General features: G+C 37.1%; 1 protein-coding gene across 2 annotated transcripts in view; it reads right to left on the reverse strand.

Moving 5' to 3' along the window:
- Positions 1-450: 450 nt before the first annotated feature.
- TRAF2 (TNF receptor associated factor 2) overlaps positions 451-19,524 on the reverse strand; it is a 38,185-nt gene continuing 19,111 nt past the window's right edge. Inside the window, exons 5-11 of one of the 2 annotated variants that reach the window (XM_044663931.1) lie at positions 14,643-14,717; positions 7,371-7,445; positions 5,802-5,925; positions 5,578-5,756; positions 4,289-4,466; positions 2,261-2,409; positions 451-1,051 (exon numbers count right to left, since the gene is read on the reverse strand). In XM_044663931.1, coding sequence (XP_044519866.1) covers positions 833-1,051; positions 2,261-2,409; positions 4,289-4,466; positions 5,578-5,756; positions 5,802-5,925; positions 7,371-7,445; positions 14,643-14,717 — 999 coding nt within the window. In that variant the 3' untranslated portion in view covers positions 451-832. Of the gene's footprint in view, positions 1,052-2,260; positions 2,410-4,288; positions 4,467-5,577; positions 5,926-7,370; positions 7,446-14,642; positions 14,718-19,524 lie in introns of both variants that reach the window. The other variant, XM_044663930.1, reaches the window with a different exon arrangement.

Consider the following 19,524-nt stretch of genomic DNA (forward strand, 5'->3'; position numbering starts at 1 on the left):
AAGCAGGGTAGTTAAGAGAATAAACTAACTGACCTTTTAATGAAAGGCCAGACTGAAAAATTCTTTGGCTGGCTAATGAGTAGTTACTTCTACAAGCCAATGCTATCCCCCCAGGATCACTCCCACCATCTTAAGGTGGCTCTGCATCCCTGCACGACCGGATTCAGATCAAAGTGATACAGAGAAAGTGATTTCCTACAATTTCAGGTGCCAGCAACGGGCACCTTTTGAGCCATAATGGGTCCTTGACTGACTCTTCTTGTTAATTCTCCTGGATCTTTTTCTGCTCCTATGTGCTACTGTGGGCTACAGGGTCTAAACTAAGAACCCTGCTGGGAAGAGCCCTTGAAGCAGTACCAGAGAGAAATACTTTCCTTCTTGACTAACATGTTTCCCCATCCCCCCCTCCCTTAAAGTAAGTCTGCTATCCCCACCCCCCTTATAACAACACAGATAGTGTATCAAGTATCTTTTATAGGCAGGAGCTTGCAGACCCACAGCAAATTTCAAACCAATCCTGGATTGAATTGCCTATTTCCTAGAAGTGGCTGCCCATTCACTGACTCTCAATCTCTGTTGACAAGTTTTAAACCAAGTGCCTCTAATATCCAAGGTCTAGCCAGTGCCTTCTCCTCTTGGTCCTGAATATCACTCTTAGCTGAAGGCCAGGGCCTTTCCCTGCAGGCCTGCCTTGGCCCCACCCCTCTGCCCTATGAACGTGGAGTGTGCTGGGAGGGGGGCTCTGCCCATAGGTGTGTGGGTGAGACTCCTGCCTGAGACACTTCCAAACCAGGCTGGCACTAGGCTCCCATATGTGGATGGAAAGGTGGCATTAGAGACCCGTCAAATCCACGATGGCTTTGATGAAAATGGCGTCATCGCGCACATAAGAATTCTTTGACTCCATTTTAGAGACAGGACAGAAAAGGGGACAGCCACTGGCAATGTTCATATCACTGACTGGCCTTTGGAAAGAGGAAGATGTCACATCAGGCCTGAAGGCATCAATCACATGTTCCCGGTTGTTCTGATCTAGCAGCATTAATGTCACCTAGGAGCAGAGAACACAAAGAGAAAGGAAGTTAAGCAGTTTCTTAGTGTTAACTCGATCTGAAAGCTCAATTCTATTCTCCTGTATAAAACTTGCCCACACCCAATACCTCCCAGGATTCCCCTGGGTGAAAGCCTGGAAAGCCCCAGTAGCAAAGAAACTGTCAGCATGTCATGTCAAATTCCAAGCCCTGCAATCAGTTTCCTGTTTTCCCAGGACCCAAACTGAAGCAAGACAAGATCATTTACATTCCACAAGGAACAGGATGAGTCTTGCTTTTCTGCAACAGTGGCCATGAGATCCCAAAATCCATACCTCAAAGGAACCAGGAACAGTACTAAATGTTTCTTAAATTCTTGGTATTAATTTTAAAGAATCCAAATATGTTCTGTTCATTTGGCTGATTAATGAACTTTTCATACACGAAGCCTGGAAATGAAGGGCTATAGAAGCTCAACAGTGACTTCTGTGTTTTCCATCTGCTAATGCTCATCCCATAAAGGTGTTTGTTTATCTAAGAATATGGGAAGCATGTTATTCTCCCTGCAGAAACTATATTTTTTCAGGGGGAAACAAAATTTAAAAGATGTCATTTCTTCAGAGCCATTTACAAACATAAGAATAAGGGAAGGAACTCTCTTTGGAGACCACCATTACACTAATAGGAGGAGCTAATAATCCCTTGGTCACTACATGTAGGACCAAATGCCAAGACTTCCTTTTTTTAGTCCTATGAGGAAGTGGGCAAAAGCTTCCTCTTCTTCTGGATCAGCTCCATATTAGGAGGAGAGGCATTGGTAAGCAAAAAAGGATATCACTCTGGCTACTGCAAAGAGATAAAAAACACTTTTCTTATTGGCCCAATGTACTACAGTACTTTAATTCAGCTGACTGAAGACTGACTTTAAAGATAGTCAAAATATAAAATCTATAGGCTCTTGTTAAAGAAGTATATATAATATGATTAATATTTGCTTTAAATGTCATATGTAAGATGGCCTTCTAAAATGGGTCTGATTTGTAAGTGGAAGACCTTAGTTATGCTATTTTCCACAGTAGGACTCATGAGAATTAAGCCCAACCTAGGACAGTCCTCTGAGAACTTGGCAAGTATTTGTGGAGGAGAATAGGAGAAAAGATAGTATTTGAGAGGCCCTCACTACTACCAGAACTGAAAGACAAGCCCTGTGTTTACCAGGTCAGGCTTACCTTTTGATTAAAGGGCCAACGTAGAAGTGCATCATTTGGTCCTTTCATCACGACAAAGAAAAGAGAAAGGTGGGTCCCACGTCCAGTGCCATCCCCATTCAGATAAATTCTCAAACACATCTTATAGCCATATTTGCTCGTGTAGAAGGCTAACAAAAGTGATGCAAAATGTACATAATAAATATCTGGACAAAATTGGGGGAGGAGAAAGAGAGAAGAAAAACCTGGCTTGTTTTTGAGTGGCATTGTTCTTACAGAAGCTCTCTTGGGGGTTTCTCAACCATCAGGCTTCCAATTTCCAAAGAGAGATAAGAGGGTTCCCTGTCTAAAAAGAACTCAGTGTTCAGAGCCAAAGAAAAAAATGGCCGAGAAGAAAACTGGTTTTAAAAAAAGCAACAATCTCCCACCAAATTGGCCTCTAAGGAAAGAACTATCAGGTTGGTAAATGTAAACCAACACTTTTTAGGATATATTACTGGTCCAATGATAAATTCCCAAAGATAGCAAATTTAGATTAAATTAAAAAAGCCAGATAAGGGATTTAGTCAACAATCTAAGTGTGTAGATTTCAAAGTAAAATTTGGAAAGGGAGATAGAAAAAGGCAGAAGTATAGTAGAGATGCAGATGAACTAACAGCTGGTTCTAGAATCACTGATGAAGTCATATTAAAAATAACAAGAATATGACAAGATGTCACAAATAACTGTGGAGACTTTTCCATTTCAAGGTTTCTATCACAGAAAGATGTGCAGTTTGAATAAAGAGTTGCAAAACAAAACGGAAAAAATAAACTCCCTGTAAGTGCCATAAACTCTGGCCCAAATGAAATTTATAATCATTAGGATTATACTTTATTATATATATTATAAGAGCAGAGTTATGACTGCCTGAAATAACAAACAGCCCTTTTCCCTAATTTATGTAGGGAAGAACTGAGAAATAGGCCCTTGGCTGATGTTAGGGGAATCTTCATTAATCTACTGCAACCTCAACCTCTGCTTTCTTCTAATGACATTTCTGCTTTCCCCATGTCACCTAAGAGAAGCCTGGATTTGTTTAATCAGTTCCCATCTCAATAACTTCAAAGTTATCGCCAGGGTGACCTGAATAACATCCCCAAAAGTTAAGCACCTGATGCTTTCAAGTGAATATGAACAATTGTGGGAAAGTTGCCTTCTGCTTGAGAAGTTAACCAAGAAGTAGAAGAGAAGGCAAATTTTTTGCAGAGATGTTTACTCTAAAAGGAATATCTTAAATCTATATAGTCAAATAAATCTTTCATTTTATCATTAAAGATTTTGTCTTTCACACTTACTCTAGATTAATTCTTTAGGGACTATCAGGATCCATATAACCAAAAATCTATGTTGTCTCGATATAAAAGTGGGAAAATCTCATTGGGGCAATTCTTGACTACATGGGCTAGTAAAGAGAAGTACCATTAAAGAGAATTCAAAACAAAAGAACCTCAAAAACATTCTTTTTTAGTTCTGGAACAAATTATAAAAATTTTTGAGGTAGTAAATTTGTCTTACTTAACTTAATTTTAGCCCAAACAGGCTGAGAATGCACAATCTCTAAGCTCATCAGCTAACTGACTGTGGAGGAGGGGAACTACCTCTTAGATGCCTGGGGGAAAATAAACCTGAATTCAACATTTGCCTTGGATAAGTCATGTGAGAATAAGAGAAAGCTGACTAAAATGCCTTGAGGAAGTGATGTCATCACTATAATAGAATACTGATGGCAGAGTACCAGGAGAAGAGGGGGAACTCAAAAGAAATTCACAAGTTGGACAACAGATTTCCCCTAAATAAACTCCCATTCTTTCTCCTGTCTAATCACCCATGTCATCAGCGTAGTTTTGATTTCTTTATGGGGGGGAAAAAAGATAGGAAGGGAATGGAAATATTCTAAACTTGGCCTACTGAACAACAGGTGACATTTCCACATGCCCACCTGAATAAATGAAATATGTGGAGCACAGAAAAAGATGCCAGTTACAAGGTTATTTTCGAGAGAACAACCTGGAGAGAAGATGGCAGGAGAGCGGCCGGCCATGGCTTCTTGGCGTTTTCTAGCAAAGTCTGTTATCTTCCATATGAAAATTCCATCATAAGTGGAAGCTTCCATCTCAAGGATCTTCTGTTCCATGTCAGCCATCGCCAGGTCTTTTAATCCTATACTCCTTTCCAGCTGCTGGACCTAATGATTGGAAAACACATTGTAGTCTTGTTAGACCTATGTGTCTGCTGCAGCTCCAAAGGAATGACTGGGGTTTAGATTGCATCTTCTGACACAAATTCCATCAAGAGCGCCCTCAAGATTATGAGGAAAGCTAGAAAGAATATAATCTGCCACTGAAATCTAACTTGGCGAAACACAATAATTCCAATTCTCCATGTATATTTATTATCAATTTCTTGAAAAGTAGAAAATTTCAAGGGTTTTTTTCTGGAGGCATCTCTACAGATTGTTCCTTGAAAGAATGTATTGAGATGTATTTAACTAGAGTTTACGATACAAACCCTTTCCCAAATATCTGGGAATTAAGATTCTAGAGCACTAAGACTAAGAGAGATAACTCAAAAACTATGAAAGCTGGGGCAGCTAGATGGCTGAGTGGATAGAAAGCCAGGCTTAGAGATGGAATGTCCTGGGTTCAAATTTGGATTCAGATCTGTGACTCTGGGTAAGTCACTTAATCCCAATTGCCTAGTCCTTACCTCTCTTTTGCCTTAGAACTGATACTTAATATTGATTCTAAGACAGAAAGTAAGGATTTTAAAGAAAAAAACAAATGAGAACAAAACAGAAAACCAAACTATGAATGTTGCTTCTATAGCACATCGACAGACACCCAGCCCCATGAATATTTCTACCATTGTGGTCAATGAGAGAGATGCAAAAAGTAGCAACAGTAGATTTCTACTTCTTGAAAACAACATAACAATTAAGGTAACAGCTAATGTTCACCTGGCAAGGATTTTGGGAATAAGAAAAGTAAGTCTAATGACACCTTTTTAGAAATCTCTAGTCAGGGAATCAGCCCCCAAGTTCATACTGAAGTACAACAGCAACCTATCACTAAGTAGCTGTGTGACCTTGGTTTCTTCACATATAAAATGGAATGGTTGGCCTACATGACATCTAGTGTCTCTTCCAGCTCTAAAATTCTGTGCTTCTGAAGTGCCAAGATTTAAATAAGCAGTAAGGACGGTTAGAGCACTAAACATGCAACACACATGGCGGCATACAAGCACAAATACAGTCCCAAAGGAAGAAGACATCTTTGCAACTCCCCAACTTTACAGACCTTGCTACTGAGAGTTTCAATTTTTTCCTGGTCCAGGCGGTGCTGCCTGCTGCAAGCCTCAGCTGTCATGGACACTCTCTCCACCTCTCGGTTCAAGACACAGACAATGTTCTCAAAAGTGACTGTTTTTCTTTCCAGGGTTTCACATCTCTCCAACAGCTCTGTAGACTTGGACATCTCTGGCCCTAAGGCCAATGAGTTGTTTCCCCAGCCCCCCATGTCACCTTGGCCAAGGAGGGGACCAATGTCTCCATGGAAATGCCTGGCCTCAAGGACAAAGTTTAACAACATGCAGAGGTGCTCGGCTACTTTCTGATTTTCATGATCTTGCTGCTTCTCGTTTTCCACCTAGAGAAAAGAGGGCCAGCTGTTAAGAAATTTAAAACTGACCAATTATGGCCTTTCCCCAAAACCCTCTTCAAGGATACCAGTGTATCTGTTATTATTATTTTAAACTCTTACCTACTGTCAGAGAATCAATATTAAGTATTAGTTCCAAAGGAGAACAGTAAAGGCTAAGAAATTGGAGTTAAGTGCCTTGCCTAGAGTCACACAGCTAGATTTGAACCCACAACCTTCTATCTCTAGTCTTGGCTATCCATTGAGCCAGCTAGCTGCCCCCTGTGTATCCATTATTGACTTACAGGTAATTCAGCTACATTTTACACTCAAGACTCAAAACAGATAAATTTCCAATTTGAAGCATCATGTAAAAATTTGAATGTGATAAAAACTTATGGCAATTCTTTCTACTTCCTCAAATCAATGTAATTGACTATAAATGTCTCTACCAATATACAATATCTTCTTTCGAGGAGCTCAGATATAACTTTGGGGGCTTATCCCAGCCTTCAACAGAGTTCCTTTGCAGAAGACAAAGTTTCTGCAGAGCTGATACTAACATTCAAGTAAATTAATGTAGAGTATTTTTTCATATCTTAAGTTTCTATACTGCAAGTTTGACTTAAATCCTCATCTTGGTCCATGAAGTTTCCTTAATTGTATATAAATCAACTTACCCTTTTAAGCCATAACATCTGAAGGATTTGACAAGTGGATTGGAAAATTTCTTGTGTTAAAGATAGACTGTATTATTTACAATTGTGTATACAGCATGCTCAACACAATGTGTTATAAGTATGAGGCCAGATAATATCATAGATGGAAAATTTGCTTATTAAAAAATTCTGTATTTATTTTTTTATACTGGTAATTTTATTGCATTATCATGACCATCTCTAACATCTACATTTGATGGCTCAATACTTACTTATTCTAGTAAGTTTTTCCTGATAAAATGCAGGTTTGCTCTTGGAACTTAATATTTTAAATTCATTCCATTATTATTTTGAGTCTTTTGAGCTTCATTTCCTAAATTTTTTTAATGGCAAATCGTGCATATATTTTGCTTTTCCACCAAATGTTAAGTTCTTTGGAGGGCTGAACTGCTTGCTTCAAATAACTTTAAATTTTGAAAAGAAGCAATCACATAACATGACAATCCCTTAGCATATAGAATGTTAGGAACCACATTAAGAGCTGTCAAATTTATTTATGAGAATGTAAGACAGGGCACACATTTTATCTAAAATAATATGATCTTAACAAACTGAGACAGCAGAATAATAACTTCAGATGTAGGATTCATTCTGGGTTTTGTAAAGTTTTATCTCTTGAAATGCAAAAGCCTAAAAGGATAGGATTCAGTTATTTTCAATCTCTCTTTAAGCTCTAGACACTGAATAGCAACAGCCTTCTGCCACTCCAAATAAACACAAACTACGCTCACTCACCATTTCAGTACAGCCAACAACATGGAATTTGCATGGACCTTTGCATTTGCCACAGGCCTTGACATGGTCCTGAAACTAAACAGAGAGAGAGAGAGAGAGAGAAAGACAATACATACATGATTAATCAACAAACATTAAGCACCAACTATATGTGCACTAGGGAGACACACGAAAAAACATGAAAAGGGTAATAGTCCTGATCCTCAAGGAGTTTTTGATCTCTTACTACAAGAATGGGACAAGTACACAGAAGAGCTTCCTTTCACAATGGGGCAAGACATCAAAGGAGAAAGGTATCATCATCCTGCTTCCTCCTCTTTCTCAGCAGAGGACTTAGCCTCCTCCTTCATATTTGAAACCTCAAAACTCTTTATATCATTTTTCCATTCCTTCTTCCTTTGCTCCAATCTCTGATAAATACATGACTCCTCTACTTGCTAAGTCCACCCTTCTACTTGTACCCTTTAAATACCATGCCCTGCTATTTCCAATAAGAAGTACATGCCTGTGATTGTTTCTATCTTACACATATTTTCAATTTCTCCTTAAGTATTGACTCCTTTCTTTCTGTCTACACAAATATTCAGGTTTCCTTTATCCTTGAAAATTTTTCACTTTCTCCATACAACCCTATCATTTCATAATTTTCCTTCCATTCATATTAAATCCTTTCTTAAAAACCTTTACCTTCCATGTATTGATTCTAAGGCAGAAGAGTGGTAAGGGCTAGGCAATAGGAATTAAATGACTTGCTCAATGCCTCACAGCTAGGAAGTGTTGGAGGCCAGATTTGAACCTAGGACCTCCCATCTCTAGGCCTGGCTCTCAATCCACTGAGCCACCCAGCTGCTCCCTATAGTAAATCCTTTTTGGCTGGTTCACAGCCAAAAAAACTCTCAGAAAAAGCTGTCAACACTTATCTTCTTCACTTCCATTTTAACTCCTTACTAGCTAGCTTTTGAGCTAACTACAGAAACTGCCCTTTTTCTTCAAGTCTAACAAACAAATGCTAAAAATAAGTCTTTTTTGGTCTTCATCCTTCTTGATCTGCTGATCATTTCTGTCTTCATATTCTCTCCTTGTATTTTCACAATTCAATCTTTTGGTACTCAACTACCTAGAACAGGAGTCGGCAAGGCTGTCTCTCAGCCATATCTGGCTCCACCTCCCGACTGGCCAATCCCTGCAGAGCCCCAGGATGTGCCCCAGGGGGCTTTTCAGCCTCCGCCCCATATTCCAGCGCCTTCCGCCTCCATCCTCCTCCTTCCGCAGGTGTTTGTGGCTCTCACAGCCAAAAAGGTTGCTGACCATTGACCTAGATAGTCCCCTTTGTTTCTTCCTCCTAATTACTACTTAAGGCTCGGTCCTGGGCCACACTAGTCTTCTCTTTCTACATTGTATCTTGAAGAGCTCATCCACTCCAGTGGGCTTAATTATCATCTCTATTCCAATTTTATGTATCCAGTCTCTTATGAGTTCCAATGCCAAGTGCCTGCTTGACATCTCTGCCTAAATATCCTGTGGGCATCTCAAAGACATGTCCAAAACGGAACTCATTATGTTCCCCTAATTCTTTTTCCTTTTCAGTCAATCACTCAACAAGTATTTGTTAAAGCTCTACTATATGTGCCAGGTACTGCATGAGGTGCTATCAAAGGAAGGCAATATGTGATGATGAGATTAAATCTACCTAGCCCATTCTTAAATCTAATCACCAAAAGTGTAAACAACCCCACTTAATTCTCAAGTGGGGGGGGGGGGAATCTGTGACCCTCCTGTGAAAAAATGGGTGAGGAATCAGAATTGACTGACTGCCTCCTAGGCAGTCCTAAGAAAAGCGTCTATTGTGATTGGACACATAAACTAAGAAGAAGGCACAGGAAGTGACGAAAGAAATGGCCTTGATGAATTGAGAGAATTTCTAGGGATCAACTTTTTGGCTTTTCTTATTCATGTCTTGGATCTGAAGGAGCTCTCTTGTTCGTGACTTGGACCTGGGACCCCGAGACCTTGGTGAGTGAAGAAGGCTGACTACCTTAGCCTCTGGAGGGGCCCTTGATTGGGAGAAGCCCTAGTGGCTAAACCCCCTGTTAATTGACTTTTAGGCTCTCTGGCTAGGCCTCTGGAGCCCTGCCAGAGTAAAGCCCAGACTTGAATACAAATCTAGTTCATTAAGTTAGATCTCTTACTCTACCCTCTTCCCATCTCTCTACTTCCACTCTCTCCTATATTTTGTAAATAAATTACTAACATCATTTTAGAAATTGGTATTTATTCAGTTCCTTGGCAAACACACCTTTAAATATTAATTATCCAGTCCAACCATAACCCATTTCCCCTTTTACAATAATGAGCAGTTTTGGCTTTCAAGGAGCTCACATCCCAAACTTCTCTGTTTCGCTTAAGGGTACCACCAATCTTTTAGGCACCTAAGTTCACAGTTTTGGAGTCATTCACAGATCTTTATTCTTCATTACTCTATATATTCAATCTGCTAGGCCGCTAGGCTGAGTCAAGAAGATTTGATCTCAAATCTTGCATCGGATACTTACTAGTTGTATGACCCTGGACAAGTCTGCAAAATGGGGTTAATAACAGTACCCACTTTCTAGGGCTGTTGTAATGATCAAAAGAGATGATTGCAAAGCACTTAGCACTGTGCCTGGCATAGCATAAGTGCTATATAAATGTTAGTTATGATAAGAATGACGCACAGTAAAAATCCTTGATCAGCCAAAGTGAAATTTCATAGCAAATACATCTGGATTGGTTGAGGAAACTTTGTCATGCCTTAGGAGTCATTTATAAAATATCAAGCCAGCATATGGTCCAGAGACTAGAATGAGCAAAAGCCAAGAAAAAGCATTCCAGCAACACCTCTGAAGAGGGGCTACTTGGGAGGGAGGAAAATGGCTCAGCTTTTGCCTCAGCCTAGGTCACCTTCCCCATTTTCCCACTGGAGGGGGCCCTTATAACTTTCAAAGGTCCCAAGGATTATGGATTTCCTATCTTCTCATCAGTGTCCTACCAACATTCCCCAGGACAGCAGCAGCCAGTGTGTGCATGGGCAGCAGAGTAGAGCCTGGATGTGATGCAGAAAAGCAAATTCATGGCATAAGAAGCTCAGGAAATAAATTGCACTATGCCTAAGGCAAACATCTTGAGCACCCCAAGAAGGGGAGAAAAAAGCTTTTAGCAACCAAGATGTGATCTCTAGGCTTGAGCCTGCATTCCCTTGTACTTATGGGAGAGTGTGTTGGACTGGTTTGGAGGATGTTTCATATCAACTGTTTTTATTGCACCTTCTTAGTAAATACTTCTTTCTAAAAGCTACTTTGGGGCAGCTGAGTAGCTCAGTGGAGAGCCAGGCCTAGAGATGGGAGGACGTCCTGGGTACAAATTTGGCTTCAGCCACTTCCCAGCTGTGTGACCCCGGGCAAGTCACTTGACCCCCATTGCCTTCCCATACCACTCTTCTGCCTTGGAGCCAATACACAATATTGACTCTAAGCCAAAAGGTAAGGCCTCAAAGATAAGTAAATGAATAAACAAATGAGCAAATAAATAAATAAATAAAAGCTATTGAAGTTGGGCTAAGTAAATGATAATTACCTTATAATAAGGATGGATAGAGACTTTGGAATGGATACTTGCCAATACCTCAAAGCAAATTCTAGAGCCCTGAGAGAACCTTAGAGCCATGATCTGGGAACTAGTCTTATCAGTATGAGTAGAAGTGTGCTACACACATAGCATCTCATAACTATCCCTTTCTCTCCATTTATCCAGCCACCCACCCAGTCCAAAACACATATCCTATTGGACTACTGAAATCATCGTCTTCATTCCAATCTTTACCCTCTCCAATTCATCCTCTACACATAGCCAATATAATTTCCTTAAAGCAAAGGTTTGACTATCATTCTTCTATTCAAAAATCTTGAATGATTCCTACTGCCTCTGAGACTTAGTAGTATTTATTTGGCATACACCACCTATTAGGTACTGTGCTAAGGCCTGGGAATGCAAAGATAAGTAATGAAAATAGTGAATTCCTTAGGTTTTCATTTCAATAATCTGGCTGGAGTTCAAGAATCTGGCTCCAGCCAATTTTCTAGCCTTATTTCACATTATTCCTCTTTATGTTTTAGCCATCACAGTGGATAAAACATATTTTCCAATTACACACAATCAATACTATTTGCTATGAAGGTTGGAATGCTTCAATATAAGGTTAAGAATTTTCTCAAAGTAGTATATGGCCAGATATTTTAGAATATTGTCAGTGACTTTTGTTGTTATTGTTATTATTCCCAAAATCTGGTTAATTCAAGAGAGCAATTCAAGAAGTGACTCTAACACAAGAGTTTTCATTATTTGGTCAATGTCAATTAAAATACATATGGACAAATTTCTATTATATGGATGGCTCTTTGGTAGAGTGGGGTTACAGTGAAAATATAAGTGACACAAAAATAAAGAGATCAATAAAATTTATTTTTAAAAATTAAGAACAAAAAATGAGGATATTTGGACACTGAACCATCTCTGTTGACAAATCATGATCTAGAAATGAGAAAAGTTTCCTCAAAGGTAAATCAGCAAAAAGTCCTCAATGTTAAACAGTCCTCAGTTATGTAAGGGTGCTGGGCAGTGTAGACTTAATCTAATTATCACAATTAGAGGAATATAAAATATTATTCACCTCCACAGCAAGAGGAAATGGACATGGAACTATAAGATGACATAAATGAGTTTAATTTACCCGTCATTTGAATGAGTCAATATGAGAACGAGATACCAAGTGAAGCTTTTCTGAGACACTTGAAATAGGATATATAAACAACTATTTAATACAGTTTAACTGAGAAGAAAGTAGAAACATGAAGAGAAGCAAGAACGAAATGACTATTATGATTCTTTCATAGGATCACAGATTTAGAACTGCAAAGGACATTAGAGATCATCTAGTCTAAGTCCTTTAGTTTACAGATGAGGAAACAGAAACCTAGAGAAGTTAAATTATCTGCTCAAAAATGGCTTGAAGGAATATGGTCTGTAACTATCAAGGAATATTACCAAACTTTAATAAAAGAACATAAGAATAGAGATACATGGGAAAACTCATACAAACTGACAAAGAGCAAAGTAAGTCGAACCAGAACAATATACACGATGATTTTAATAATGTAAACAAAAAAGAAGCATAATACTAAGCAGTCATTTTGACCAATTCTGACCCTGGAGAAGGAAGAAGAAATTTTGGCAGAGATATAGGGGGGGACTGTGAGTTTAGAATATTGCATATATGGCCAGGCATGGTAACTGTCAGATCGTTTTGTTAAACAAATATAGCTGGGGATTGAACCCAGGTTCTTTAACTACAAAATATAATGCTTTTCCCACTACTTCTTAATTTTTAACATTATGATTTTATGACACTGGGGCCTTTGTTAAGTATGGTAATCAATCATTATGTGTTCTGTTTCTCCATCTTTAAAATGGGAATAAATTTACTGGTTTTACTGACTCAGAGGAACACTGTAATAACTATGAAGTTAAATACAAATGAAAACTTTTTACCTACTTAGGGAAAAAACGCCATAATTCAGTGGACTATATAGGTTTCCATCAACATTAAAAATGCTACATACATCAAAATTGCAGGCAGAAGTAATACTTTAGGAGCAAGATTTTTTTTTCTTTTTTTTTTTTTTAATTTTTTTTTTATTTTAAACCCTTAACTTCTGTGTATTAACTTATAGGTGGAAGAGTGGTAAGGGTAGGCAATGGGGGTCAAGTGACTTGCCCAGGATCACACAGCTGGGAAGTGTCTGAGGCCGGATTTGAACCTAGGACCTCCCGTCTCTAGGCCTGGCTCTCAATCCACTGAGCTACCCAGCTGCCCCCCCTGTTTTTTTAATTTTACCTTCTATCTGAGAACTAATATTAAGTATTAGTTCCAAGGCGGTGGTAAGAGCTGAGCAACTGAGGTTAAGTGACTTTGCCAGGATCACACAGTTAGGAAGTATGAAGCCAGATTTGAACCCATGACTTCTCATCTCTAGGCCAGGCTCTCTATCCACTGAGCCATCTAGCTGTCCCAAAAGCAATTTTTAAATTTCCTATTTAATTTGTGGATATTTACCTTTTTATTATGGATAATTACTTTTAGTCTAAAAAAAAAATCCATCCTAGTGAGTAATCTATCTTTTTTTGGAGAATCTATTTCTTCTATTACTTATAAAAGTAAAGTATTTTGGCACATGATAGATACTCAGTAAATATACACTAAATGAATAAAGCAGTCAAGTTCCTACACAGATGACAGGCCAAAAGACCTGTTCTTCTAAAGGTTTCTTCAAGATGTGTCTATGACAACACAAATGTCCTAAGAATATCTAAGTAGCTATTAGAAAAATACCAAGTCCTGAAACAAATGAATGCTTCCTAAAGTTTGTAGAACTTATGTTTCACCAAAAAATTATTTTTTATTCACATTTCCTTCAATGCTTTTATACTGGATTAACTGCTAAAATCTCACCTAGGATGCAAGTCTCTTAAAATGAAATAATACTGTCTGGTAAGTCATCACAGCATTAAAAAAAATGTAGGGGCAATAATGAGTAATCAGCCTAGAAAGATAGACTGAAGTCAGTGGACGGCTTTAAATGGCAAATATAGGTGTTTATCCTAGAGACAATCAGGAGCTACTAAAGCTTCCTGAAGAGAGGAGTGACATAGTTAGACTTGTGCTTTATGAATATAAATTTGGCAGCCATGTGGAGGATGGAATAGAGAGGACAACCTTCATGTGAGAAGAACAGTTAGGAGGTTACTGCAATAGTCGAGTAGAGACAAGTGCATAAAAGATATACCAAACTAAGTACTACACAAGGTCCAAAGTAAAATATAGGAATCACATAATAGAAAATTTGCAGAAAAAAATTTTTTTTAACATTTAAAGAAAATTACTGAAACAAGCCACTTGGCTATTTGCATGTTATAATTTTTATTGGAAAAAATAATAACTTTTGTTTTTGACACTGTGCTACCAATACACTGCCAATGGAAGGATGATATAGGTTTCTATTCATTATTACTCTTATTTGTAAAGCCTGCAAGTGGGCCAATCATTTTTTTTCTTTTCTGGGCCTCTTAAGGCCTGAATCTGTATTGTCTAAATGTCATTCAACATAAACGCAACATTTACAAGATGAATAGCATTCTGGTATCCTCAGTCTAAAAATATATGAAAGAAACTCAACTCACTTTCTCTCGCAGAATTTTCTTCTTACCACAGCCTTCACAAGTCAAGGGAAACTTGGGACAGATCTCGTCATGGGCCTTCAAAAGAAATAACAATAATCATTAGGGATAACAGTCAAAAGTGACCCTGGACTGAATTTCTTCTCCCCCTAAATCTGCTTCTTCAGTTTTCCCTAATCCTACATAAAGAGCCCACCTGGGAAAGAAGATTAATCAATAAGTCTTGGGAAATTCTTCCATTTATAGTTTGTTTGTTTGTTTCTTTTTATTTTTATGGGCATGCAAAACACACTTCCATATTGGTCATTGTTGTAAGCATACATATCCAAAACCCCAAAATAAAAACAAAGATACACTGATGTGAAAGACAACTTCAACAGTTCTTTCTCTGGAGATGGATAGCATTTCTCTGGAGGGCGAGAGGGGAAAGGTGAGAAATTAAGAAGTTTAGGGAGTGAGAGACGAGAAGGGAGAGCATTTCATCTTTCCTGCCAAAGCTCCTTAGAAAGCAAGTTTGCCTAGTCTGAAACCAGCATGCTACATTCTACTTGAAGACTTCCATGGCTAGTGAACAATATTCCTAAAGGCTCAGGTGCTTTATATAACCATGTTGAAGGAAACATCAGTGATCTAAGGACAATTACTAACATTTTAGTTTGCCTTTACTACAAACACCATATAAGTGTGCCCAAAAATCTTAGTGCCATTTTAAGCTAATGAATAATAATAGCTTAAAACTACACTAAGACTTTTTGGAAACACCCTTTATATGTCCGGTCTTATTTTTAAAAGTTAGTTTTCCTCGTCCTCTTTCAATGCATTTCTTCTCTATCCCTGCACTTAGCACAATTCCGGGAAACATAGTAAATACTTAATAAATGTTTGGTGACTAATTTATATTTATTAAAAAGTAACTGTGATTAAAGTATGTCAATAGGCAATTATCAAGGAAAGAAAGCCAATTGACCTGTAGCCATATGGGAAAAAAAATCTTCCAAATTCCTAATAATTAGAGAAATACAAATTAATGAAATTCTGAGGTTCTACTTGACTTCTATCAGACTGATAAATGAAAAAAGAAGATGGCAGATTGAAGGAGTTATGGGAAAAAAGGCATAATAATACACTGTTGGTGGAGCTGCAAATTGGTAGTCATTCTGAAATGCAATTTACAACTAGCCCCCAAAATTACTTGCATTCTCTTTGACCCAGCAATACTACTATGATGCTTACATCCCAGAGAGTTTCATAAAAAGAGGGAAAAAATATGAAAAATATATAATACAATATATTTTCAGTAGCTCCTGAACTGGCAAAGAATTGGAAACTAAAGGGGTGCCAATCAGCTGAAGAATTGTTGAACCAATTATGGTATAAGAATGTATTGTATGGAAATAGGTCTTGATCAATGACACATGTAAAACCCAGTGGAGAGGGCAGCTGGGGGGCTCATTGGATTGAGAGCCAGACCTAGAGATGGGAGGTCCTAGGTTCAAATCTGGCCTCAGACACTTCCTAGCTGTGTGATCCTGGGCAAGTCATTTAACTCCCATTGCCTAGCCCTTACCACTCTTCTGCCTTGGAACCAATGTACAGTATTGACTCTAAGATGGAAGGTAAGGGCCTAAAAATAAATAAAAACAAAATAAAAATAAAACCCAGTGGAATTGCTCCTTGGCTATGGGGGGGGGTGAGAGGAGGAGAGGGAAAGAACATGATTCATATAACCATGGAAAAATACTCTTAATCAATTAATTAAATAAACTTAAATTCTTTTTTAAAAGAATGTATTGTGCTATAAAAGATCAAAAAAGAAATGGCCTCAGAGAGACCTGGAAGACTTGCTTGGATTGATCAGATTGAAGTGAGCAAAACCAGAAGAACAATTTACACTATAATATCTATTTTATAAAAATCAACAATTCTGAAAGAATTAAGAACTATGCAATGATCAAGCCTGATTCCAAATGATAAAGAATGTTACTCAGCTCTTGGTAGAGAATTTGATGAATTAATATGTAAAAAGAGATATATGTTTTGGGATTGTCAATATAAAAATTTGTTTTGCTTAACTATGTTTATATGTTACAGGAGTTTTTGTTTTTTGTTTTTTTTCCAGTGGGGGAGGTAAAAGAGTGGAAGGAAAGAAAATAGAAATTTTGATTCATCTGCCCTGTATTGTCACTCATAAACCTTCAATCTTTCTATTCCTCAAATGTTCCTACTAAATGAAACAAAATGGCTAAAACTATTTGGAAATAAGATGTTTCCTATTAACATTGGTCTAGTAAAATAATAACAAAGTTCATTTGGAAAAATAAAAGGTCAAGAAAATCAACAGAAATAATGAAAAAAATTTTAAGGAAGGAAGTCTAGCAGTTCCAGATTTCAAACTATATTATAAAGGAGTAATTGTCAAAACTATCTAGTACTGGATGATAGAATAATAGATCCATGACACTGTGTAATTAATTTCTGTACCTTGAACTACAATTCCTAGCACATAATGTGAGAAAGAGAATGAAGTGCTGGGAATCATAATTCAAGGGTACAGAAATTAAATACACAACATAGAACAAACATACAACAAACAGCTGTAAAAGATTATAGCAACCTTATATTTGACAAAGATAAAGTTCCAAGTGTTTGGAATAAGAATTCATTGTTTGGTAAAAATTTTTGAGAAAACTAGAAAGCAGTCTAGCAGAAACTAGATAAAGACAAATACATTACACCATTTACCAAGATAAGATCAAAATGGATACATGACTTAGGTATAAAGGGAGATATAAATGAATTAGAAGAACAGGGAACATATTATCAGATTTCTGGATCAGAAAAAAATTGTGAATAAATGAGATAGAAAGCACTGCAAAATGTAAGATTGATCATTTTTTTTGCTCATGAGTTGTTTTTATTTTTAATTTTTAATATTTTTCCATAGTTACATATTTCATGTTGGATCATTTTGAATACATTAAATTGAAAAGGGTTTTGTATAAATAAAACTAATGTAGCCAACATTAGAATGAAAACAGTAAGTTGGGGAAAAAACTTATAAACAGTTTCTTGAATAGAGGTATCATTTCTAAAATATATAGAGAACTGTCAAATATATAAGAATATGAACCATTCCTCAATTGATAGTCAAAACATATGAACAGGCAGTTCTTGGTTAAAGAAATCAAAGCTATATATAACTATATAAAAAATTGCTCCAAGTCATTATTGATTAGAGAAAAGCAAATTAAAAAAAAAAACACTGAGAAATCATCTCAGACTTATCAGATTGGCTGAAATGATAAATGTTGGCAAAATGATAAATGTTGGAGGAGATATGGAAAAATAGGGACACTAATACATTGTTGGATGATCCAACCATTTTGGAGAGGAATCTGGAATTATACTCAAAGAGTTATAAAACCATGTATATCTTTTGACATAGTAATATGCTACCAAGTTTATTTTCTAAAGTGATCAAGGAAAAAGGAAAAGAAACTGTAGGTTCTAAAATATTTACAGCACTATTTTTGGGGTAGTAAAGATCTGGAACCTGAGGGATGTCCATCAATGGCCGAACAAGTTACAGTATATAACTGTAATGGAATACCGTATGATAAGAAAAGACAAACAAGAAAAACCTGTAAAGACTATGAAGTGATGAAATGTGAAGTACACAAGAATGTTATATACACAGTAATAATAATAATAATGTATGAAAATCAACTGTGAAATGGTGACTCATGGTGAAAAAGGCTATCCACTGCCAAAGGAGGAACAGACAGAATCTGAATGCAGATTGAAGCATACCATTCTTCACTTCATTTCCTTGAATTTTTTCTATAGTGTAAGCAATATGTATCTTGTTTCAAAAAATGACTAAAAGGGAAATACGTATTATATGATAATATATGCACAACCTATATCATATTACATGCTCTTTTGGAGAGGTTAAAGAGGTGGGAGGGAAGGGAGGAAAAAAAACAATGAGACAGATTCTTGGACACAGCTAATGTGAGAATGTTTCTCTTGGATAAGCATATTTATTATAATTTGCTAGCATATTTATAACAAAACACAAGTATCATATATCATTATGTTACATATCATGTTATATATAAAAAGGCAACTCCAAAATATATTAAATCACATCTTTTTGCTATGTTTTTATTGTTCCAATAAGTCAGTTTCCAATTTGATAAGCAATTTTTTGGTTCTATATAAATTCTAAAAGAGCTTGAACCAAACCACTAAAAGTATTGCCACCAAAACCCTTTTTTAAAAACCATGTATCTGCTTTATGACAAAATGCTTTAAGATTATAAAATGTCAGATGTGAGAAAAGAGAACTGAGCAATTTTTAACACATTCACTTCTACCACAATAAAAAATAATACCAATGTATCAATGTACCATCCCAAATAATCTTCTATTGCATTTCTATCAAATTCCTCACTCCAATAGATCATTTTCTACTCACTCCATCCAATATTAAACTTTCTACACAAACACTCAATCTAACAATACCAAACCCAAGGCAAGTGAATAGATTTCATGTGCATCTGCTTCAAGTTCAGTAACTGACTTTTATAACCAGCACAATGATTTCATATTGAGACCACCTCCAGAAGTCTAACACAGAGCAGGCATGTAAATAGAAGTTTGTTGAATTGAATTGAAGGAAAAAGACAAGAAAGAAAGCAGGATAAAGGAAAGGTCTTAATAGCACTGCCTCCATCATATAATGGGGCTGTATCATGCTTTCTAATAATAAACCAGGATTCCTAGTGAAGATAAAGACTGTTTGTAGAAGAGGAAGTCAATGCCATTTATATATAGTCTGAAGGCTGGTACTAGAAGGCAGAGAAAGTACATCAAACTGCCC

Source organism: Gracilinanus agilis, chromosome 2 (genome assembly GCF_016433145.1).
Source record: "Gracilinanus agilis isolate LMUSP501 chromosome 2, AgileGrace, whole genome shotgun sequence".
NCBI classification, from domain to species: Eukaryota; Metazoa; Chordata; class Mammalia; order Didelphimorphia; family Didelphidae; genus Gracilinanus; species Gracilinanus agilis.